This window comes from Austrofundulus limnaeus, unplaced genomic scaffold (genome assembly GCF_001266775.1).
Source record: "Austrofundulus limnaeus strain Quisiro unplaced genomic scaffold, Austrofundulus_limnaeus-1.0 Scaffold447, whole genome shotgun sequence".
Classification (NCBI taxonomy): Eukaryota; Metazoa; Chordata; class Actinopteri; order Cyprinodontiformes; family Rivulidae; genus Austrofundulus; species Austrofundulus limnaeus.
Genome location: NW_013952849.1, coordinates 34991 through 44224, shown reverse-complemented (window position 1 = coordinate 44224; position 9234 = coordinate 34991). Strand labels below are relative to the sequence as shown.

General features: G+C 41.5%; 1 protein-coding gene across 1 annotated transcript in view; it reads left to right on the top strand.

Moving 5' to 3' along the window:
• Nucleotides 1-8913, top strand: part of mast4 (microtubule associated serine/threonine kinase family member 4) — a gene marked incomplete in the record, with an annotated part of 204817 nt that extends 195904 nt beyond the window's left edge. Inside the window, 4 exon segments of the mRNA XM_014024937.1 lie at nucleotides 836-958; nucleotides 2473-2609; nucleotides 5133-5317; nucleotides 5417-8913. Of these exon segments, the coding sequence (XP_013880391.1) occupies nucleotides 836-958; nucleotides 2473-2609; nucleotides 5133-5317; nucleotides 5417-8796 (3825 nt within the window).
• Nucleotides 8914-9234: the final 321 nt, after the last annotated feature.

Below are 9234 nucleotides of genomic sequence, written 5' to 3'. Positions count from 1 at the left end.
AGGGCAAGAGTTATGTTAGAATTTAAATATTATCTAAAAATGGATGAACTAAATACTTTTCATAATATTTGGAACTATGAAGGTGTTTTGTTTAATGTAAATAATTCTGAACTTTCATTTATGGATGTGTTAATTTGAAGCTGTGTTGAATATGTCTTTGGATCACTATTGAGTGAATAAATGAGTTTTTAAAAAATCAAAAATCTCTCTCTATCTCTCTCTATCTCTCTATCTATCTCTCTCTATCTCTCTATCTATCTCTCTCTCTCTCTCTCTCTGTCTCTCTCTCTCTCTTTCTCGCTCTCTCTATCTCTCTCTCTGTCTCTCTCTCTCTCTCGCTCTTTCTCGCTCTCTCTATCTCTCTCTATCTCTCTCTGTCTCTGTCTCTCTCTCTCTCTCTATCTCTCTCTATCTCTCTCTTTCTCTCTCTCTCTCTCTCTCTCTCTCTCTTTCTCTCTCTCTCTCTCTCTCTCTCTCTCTTTCTCTCTCTCTCTCTCTCTCTTTCTCTCTCTCTCCCCATAGTTTGTGTGGACGACCTTCTCCTGATAGATTTACACACGTCTCAAATTTCTTCCATTTCTTGTTAGATTTATCTGAACTCTTGGATGTTGATTTGTGCTTTTCAATAATATTTCCTCTGAGTTGAATTAGGACCGCCATTTTCCACATTTCTTCTACTTGTTTAAAAGTACTGCAATTTATAAATGGAAATAAGAATAAAAAATAAAAAAGACAGCAATAGAAAAGTTTTTTGTTTTCCTGGCTCAGCTTGTGAAAACAGTTTAAAGCTTTTCAGAGCTGATCTTGTCCTTTATGATTTGTGTTTGTTAATCAGAATGTGGAAGATGGTGGGCCGGCACACAAAGCAGGACTCAAAGCTGGAGACCTGATTACTCACGTGAACGGAGAATCAGTTCATGGTCTCGTTCACACTGAAGTGGTGGAGCTCCTTCTGAAGGTAATTTTGAAAATATCTTTGTCTTTAAATAGCAGCTCTTTTAAAGTTATTTTATGGTAAATCAGGGTTCATCAAGATTTTTCTTCTTTACCTGGCCTGTCGGGCAGGTGACAAAAAATGTCACCTGCCCAACATGAAAAGTTACCTGCCCGAAACAAAAATGTTCAAAACTTTATAAAATATAAGAAAAATGTGTACTGTATTTGTACTACAAAAATATTAACATGGTTATACACAGAGGTACATAATATACATAACTTCTGATTCAGCAGATGCAAACATTGCAGACTGAGTCACTAACAGTCAGTCAATTGTTTTTATCAAAAACATCTTCAAAAAACCTTTTTCAACTTAATGATAAATATGATGTTATTTATACTATAGTCAGAATATAATTAGAGATATCTTAAATGGATATTTTGAATTGTCAAAATATATTAAGATGTCTATTTGTTTCATTCATTTATAAAAACAAAGCGATCTATGTACACTACTAAAAAAAAGTAAGTCCTAGCCTGAGTTAAAAAGGTGCAGAGTGAAGAAAAAACTCTATCATATGTGTCCCTTATTTTCAAAAATCAACCCAACAAACAAACAAGCTCAAGCTGGAAAGATCTCCAAGTTTAAAAAATAAGTAAATAAAACAAAACAAAATAATAAAAGAAAACATTTTATTATTTTATCCTAAATAAYTAATMTGTCTWATYTAGTCATAAAACAATTTCAGATATCTGGAATGTAAGMGTGGTGAAGCCAAATAAATGCAAYATCGGCCTGCCATACAGCGAGCGTGTTGAACTGACCCTCTGCTGCTCTGCGCTCTCAGAGCACAAGCCAACATTAGCCAGATGGATTTATGACTGAACGAACGTCCACATCTTTTTATCATCTCTGTGGGTAACAACACATAAAAACAAGTTTTTTCTCTGACAACTTGGTGTGAAAAACTGCGGTTGTTAAAGCTTCGCTCTGCACGATGTGCAGCAGGAGGGAGGGAGGAAATGATCCCGCGACACGACGGCAAGAAGTAACTTTTCTACAGCGAGAGGGGGAATTTTTGAGGATTCATTCTTTATATGCGTTTTAAAACGCTATATTTCTTCATTTATTTTCATAATATTTTGAATAAATGGCCCTATAAAAAAAAAAAAGAAATTGTTTACCTGCCCAGTCAGGCAGGCATCGGGACACACCCACCTGCCCGAATATATGAGTTTACCTGCCCCGGGCAGTCGGGCAATAGGATTTGTCTAACCCTGTGGTAAATGACAATGTTACTTCATAAATTAGTTTTGGCTCAGCTTCAATAAAATGAAAAAACAATCTAGTTGTGTTGCAACTACAAAGTTATTGATGTGCAACAAAACGTTGCACCACAAATGGTTTAACTACATTTGTTCTAAAAGCCTGGCCTCAACTGGATTACTACAAATCATAGTGACTATAAAGGATTGATTGTAAAATAAGTTCACCTGTTAACAGTTTTAACATGTTAATGTTTTCTTTTATTTCAGAGTGGTAACAAAGTGGCCATTTCTACTACTCCCTTTGAAAACACGTCAATAAAAACTGGTCCAGCCCGGAAGAACAGCTACAGGAGCAAGATGGTGAGATGTGGCAAAAAGTCCAAAAAGGAGAAGACCCCAGAAAGGTACAAACTCCATACATATTATTTTCATGTCATCTTTTAGTTTTATTTCTTGAATCAACAAAATCATTAGTTACATGTACTGTAATCAGGATAAGACAGAATGTTGTTTCTGCTCTTTCTCTTTCTGTTAATGTTTATATACCAGACGCAAAATTTGGAAGTTACTAAATCCAAGTAGAAATTAAATTTATTTAATATGTCTTTCAATTATATAAAATAATAAGTAAATATTAAATAAAATGACTAAAAGGTTTGTGTTGTTAGTTCTCCCTGAATCAGTTTATCAGTTAAGAGCCAATCTGTTTTGTTTAGCCCAGGAATAATCATGAAATTAATTCAAATGAAGTTATTTTTAGTAATAAAACACTTTATCATTAGCACCTTAGCTACCTCTGGCATTATAAAAAGTTTACAATTAGCTGTCCACGTTGCTTGTTTTTTACCTCCGCCAAGGGGCGAGGAAATGTTTTCGGTCGCGTATGTCTGTCTGTCGGTCTGTGGACACAATTACTCAAAAACTTGTGGACGGATTGTCATGACTTTTTATCACATGTGGGTACAGGCCCAAGGAACACACCATTAAATTTAATTTTTTGCTATATATTCCAGATGAGTGATTTCCTTTTCTTTCTTGTCATTTCGTCTTTTCAAGTCTTGGATTACCTCCATCATGTCCATAATCATTTTCTGCTGCCTCAAGACAGTAGACATCTTCTGCCATAAAGTCCAACACTTTCTTTATCTCCTCAATTTTTTCCTTATTTTTCGGTGGCATCTCCCCAGTTTGGAGGTACCAAATAGTAACAAATTATGGGCCTGGTGGTGACTGGGCTTAGTAGAGCCTTGGCCCCAGTGAGGTCTGGATCTGGTGGAGATTTTGCCCAGTGAAAACTTGTGGGTTAATCTGAGGTCAGCTGTGCACAAGAGATGCCCTCGCAATCTGACAAATTTGGAGCATTTCTGCAAAGAAGTGTGGGCAAGTCTTGCCAAATCAAGAAGTGCCATGCTGGAAGACTCCTGCCCAAAAAGACTGTTGTAATAAAGTCTAAAGGTGCTTCAACTAAGTGTTAGTTTAAGGGTGTGCACACTTTTCAATGAAGTTGTACAGGTTATAGCTCACATTGGAGGTGAAAAAAGTTCTGAAATAATTTATCTCAGTCCCATTTTTTTACATCACAAAACCCAAGAATTTAACACAGATGTATAGACCTTTTATATCCACTGTAGTTAGAGAGTACTTTGTCTTCCTAACCTCTTTTTGTTTTCTCATTTAGTAGAAAAAAATAATGAGATCATAAAAACATGGGAAAAACGTCCTTTCAGACTGTAGGTTGGTTGTGGTGAAGCATTGATTTTGACATTTAAGAAGTTTGATCAGATCCTTTAAAAGTTTCATCTTCAAACTGCTTAGCGTATTTATTCAAGTATAATACGTAAAATTTAACCCATAAAATCATTCATAACATTGAGGGGTAGTATTATACTCGGATAAATATTTTTACTTATGTATTTTAACTGAAATATCGGCAAAATGCCTGAGTCCAGAAATGAGACCGCATCGTAAAAAGCAGTTGAAGCGAGCTTACCTCTGACACTCCTCTGTGCTTCAGAGCGAGATAATAACAGATCCAGGCAGGAGACATGATGTGAAAAAAGGGGGGGGGAGTAGTCCTGCATCTTAGTAATGATAACAAACTAATGACATTAGCGTGTGACCTGGCTGCTCCTCAAACAACAACAAACACATGTTCGTCTGTAATGGCTGCCGTCTACCGGTGTTCTGAAAAAGTTTGTATCCCTGAAAAAAAGTTTCCCCACCAGAGGGGGCGCTCGCGAGTAGGAAGTAATCTGCTTTTCCCCCACAAGATGGCCCAAATCTCATGTGAAGTCTCTGACTTTTGTGTTGGCGCCTCCTGGTGGACTATGTGTAAAATGCCAGAATTCATATGATGCTGCTACAGCTGATATATATTTGTTGTCAAAATACAGTTTAGTACATATGTTGTTAAAATAAAATGATCATTTTACTGATATGTATAAAGACTGCAAAGTCTGTATGAAATTGGAGGTAGTTTGAGGATGAAAATTTTTATGCTTTTTAAGTTCAAAACAAGGGGGGGGTATTATACATGAATAAATATGGTAATCCTTTAAATCAATTAGTTAACTGAGCAAATTGAAACAAAACAGTTTAACAGCTCTTTTCTGCATTCACAAGAAGTAACAAAGCTTAATTTTAAAAGCTAAGTTTTATCTCCATTGACTAAATGCTTCAAATGACCAAAGGGAAGATTTTCTGGCCCTTATTCACCCACTTATTATTTTAGCAGAAATGTCTGCAAGTCTCCTGCTGGCCTCTAGGAGGCAGACTGGTAACACCGAGGTAGTGTTTTAGAAGAGTGGTTCATTTCTCTTTAAAACAACTTACATTTACACTATTGCAATGTTTAAAAATCTTTTTCCATAAAAACAAAATAATAAAAATTCTATTCTGTTTTTTTCTCTCTCTCGTTGTTTGTGCAGGCGGCGTTCCCTTTTCAGACGTTTTGCCATGCAGCCCTCTCCCTTGCTGCACACCAGTCGCAGTTTCACCTCCCTCAATCACTCCCTGTCATCTGGTGAGAGTCTCCCCGGCTCCCCCACCCACAGTCTCTCCCCTCGTTCCCCCACTGCTGCCCTGCGAACAGCACCAGATTTCACCGTGTCAGGTGGAAAAAAAAAAGTCTATCTGTTAACTCAGAACCCTTTCACTGTTGAATCCTTTTAATTGACTGAAATCCATTTCGTTTTGTGCTCGTGATTTCCAGGTGGTAATTCGTCTCAAAGCAGCTCTCCCAGCTCCAGCGCACCAAACTCCCCGGCAGGTTCAGGCCACATCCGTCCCAGCACTCTGCACGGCCTCGGCCCCAAGCTGCCGGCTCAGAGGCTTCGACAGGGTCGTCGCAAGTCTGCCGGCAGCATTCCCCTGTCTCCGTTAGCGCGTACACCTTCACCCACCCCACAGCCGACATCTCCTCAGCGCTCGCCTCCTCCCCTTCTCAGTTCTGTACCGATTTCCAAGACGGCCCCCCCTTTCCCAGCCAAGATACACTCCCCTCCCACAATTGTGCGGCACATAGTTTGTCCCAAAAGTGCCGAGCCGCCTCGCTCGCCCCTCCTTACGCGTGTCCAGTCTGAAGAGAAGCTGTCCTCATCCTACACAGGAGACAAGAAGCATCTGTGTCCAAGAAAACACAGCTTGGAGGTAACTCAAGAGGAGGTGCAGGATGAGGAGCTGACGAGTGGAGAGCGGGATCACGCCGGACTGCAGAGCGTGGATGAAGCTAGCAGCGAGCCTCTGGCCATCCACCGGGTCCGACCTGTGGAGCAGGGCTGTTTGAAGAGGCCTGCTGGTCGTAAGGTGGGCCGGCAGGAGTCTGTGGACGAGCTCGATAAAGAGAAGCTGAAATTTAAGGTGGTTGTGAGGAGACAAGACTGGACAGAGAGGAGGGAGTCTCTGCAGAAGCAAGACGCCCTGCATGATTCGGACTCACTGCCTGTGTGTGCTGATGACAGGGACGACAGTTTTCTGTTTCCAGTCCAAAACAAAACCCACAACAGTCCAGAGTCGAGTTCTCTAGAGAGCAAAGCTGCTAGCACAACCCTGAAAGATGTTCTGTACAAAAAACTGTCCACTCGAGTCTCTGAAGCCAACAGTGAAGCATCTTCAGGCAGCTGTGAGAGTGAAGGAAGCTCCCGAACAGCTTCCAGCTCCTCTCACACGGACTGGCAGCACCCTCGACTGGCTAAAGACAACATGAAGCCGGACAGACTGGACTTTAAAGCTCCAAACATCGAGTTCACCAGGAAGAGGCTGTCATTTGAAGAAAGAGAAGACTGCATGTGTCGCCTGTCGTCTGGCCTCCATGACAACCTCCACTTTGGCTCCATGAGGTCCAAGAGTCTCCAGCTGGACACAGTCATGTCTCACGACCACATGAAGGGAAGCCCTGAAGGCCTGCCCCCAAAACTGTTCTCGGGCAGAGGAGAGAGTGCTGTGGAGAAACTCCAGCTCATCTCCGCTGAGGCTCCTCTGAGAAAAACATCCTCTGAGTACAAACTGGAGGGCCGCCATGTTTCTTCTCTCAAACCTCTGGAGGGTACCCTGGACATCGGTTTCCTCTCAGGACCAAGAGTCTCCAAAACAGAAACCTGTTTGTCTAAGATGACTGACAACACAAGTGAGACGGTCTCTGTGAGTCCACCAATCTGGCTCAAAAGTCCAACTGAAAAACAGATCACCATCCCTCACCTGAAGTCGTCTGACAAGATAAAAACATTTACAACTTGTTCACCAAGTTCTGAAGCTTTTTGTCCCAAAGACCAATCAACAAACACAGCTGTAGAAATAAAAATGAGTAAAGATGGTGAGAAGAGCCAAGAAAAACACAGAGAACCATTGAAGTCGTCAGTGGAGACCTTCACTGTGAAACAGGAGGGCCGGCCTGCTGTGAAAGCCTCGTCCTCTTTGGCTCATCGACACAGCTCCCAGTTCTCCTCTGCTGGGAAAACTCCCTCCATACGGGAGGTGAGCAACGAAGATCAGGAGGATGAAGTGGAGCAGCAGGAGGTCACACCAAACGGCAACAAAACTGCTCTGATTTCAGCCCAACTAGAGGTCCAACGTAAAAACCCAGAGGAGGCGGCTGAAGCTGCTGCAGGTGGGGCAGTGCCCGGCCCCCTGAGGCTCAGCTCAAACTCTCTGGATACAGGTCAGCATGAGAGCTGTGGTCAAAGCAAAGCTGCTGGGCAGAACTCAAACACGACCTCCGTTTCTGAGGTGAGCGAGCAGAAAGTTTCTGCTCCACAAGATCAGCCATCTAAACTGAAACCACTAAACATCTACTCAAACACACACATGCCGCTTTCTGCCACAACAACAGCATTTAGACCTGAATGTGGAAATAAATCCACTAGTTTAAAATCTAAAGTTGGCTGTGAAACATCTATTAGTGAATCAAACATTTCAGCTGTGAAGGTGGCTGAAGAAACCGGCAGCTCAGCCTCCAAAATCCACCCAGGTGGCACCGAGATGCAGCAAAACCAAGAGGTTTGTGCAGGAGACCTGAGCAGCTCACTGAGTGTCACTGCAAAAGACAAAGTGAATGTGACAAACTCTGACACTGTGTCTGCTCGTACAGCAAAGGACAAATGGCAGAAAAAAGAAGTTAGTGTTTTATCAAAAACCACAGAAGCAGCACTAAAAGATTTCCAAAGTGAGAAAACGCTTCACAAATCATCAGAGTCTGGATGTAAGAAGGAAAACACTGTTGTGTCTGCACAAGGAAAAGCTTCAGCTTCAGCACCTGCAGATAAGTCCAGACTTGATCCAGAACCTGCAGCACCCGCATCTGTGAAAGAGGTGAAATCTGACAGCAGCACACCTCCTGACCCGGTGATTAAATGGAGTCCAAACTCCAAAGTATCTGCAGCCCTAACTTCTACCCTTCATCCAACTCCTGATCCTAAACACACACACGTCTTGTTGTCCTCTGGAGGAGGAGTTACAGAGAGCGTTCAGCTGACGTCAACAGTTGGTGCTGATGTAAAGCAAAGAGCTCCTCAGTCCAAAGCTTCTGCAACAATAAAAGACGCTGCAGACTCAAAATCAAAAAGTCTCCTTTCTAAAACGCTCACAGCTGCACCCAAACAAAGTCTGGATGTCAAAGCTAAAGATCCCTCACCCAAAAAACACAATCACTTTGATGCAAAACCAAAAGACGTCTTGCTTCTTTCTGCTCCTCTGCTTCAGCAGCTCAGGAAGGAGCAACCATCAAATGTTTCCCCTTCACCAGATCCACCTCTGGTGCCGCTGAAACCTGCAGTGAAGAAAGACACACACACCCCCAGCAGTGGAGCAGCTTCAGGCAAGTTCTGCAGCTGTGAGACTGAAGACAAGGCATCCAAGAACCTGCTGAAAGCAGACAGTCACAAGGTCCCAGAGACCCACATCCCTCCTCCCGACAAGCAGCCATCATCCAACAAGAAGGAGCAGGCTGAGAAGAAGAAAAAGGACATGGTTCAAGAGTCTGCACTGAAAATGATCAAAAAAGATCCATCCAGAGCTTCTCCCTCCGCCTCTAAACACACATCAGATAAAGACAGCAGCAGCTGTAAGCAGTCGCCACGAAGCTCCTGTAACAAGTGAAAACAGTCACTTCACAGCATCCAAACAAAATGTTGACCATCTAATCAAGTTTTAAAACCTTGTATCAGTCAAAAAGTCTTTGTCATCTTGTTTTCAGACTGATTTACTAAACAAGACCTGATTGTGTAAGAATAATCATCTTGTTTTCAGAATGTGTAAGATTATTTGTCTTGTTAGTCTGAAAATTTGACTCAAATTAAGTGAGCATTTTCTGCCAATGGAGTAAGAAAACTTTACTTGGTAAGATTCTTGAAATAAGAAAAAAATGAGTCAAATCAAGTATTTCAAGAATCTTACCAAGTAAAATGTTCTTACTCCACTGGCAGAAATTTTTGACTTAATTTGAGTCAAATTTTCAGACTAACAAGACAAATAATCTTACACATTCTGAAAACAAGATGATTATTCTTACACAATCAGTTCTTGTTTAGTAAATCA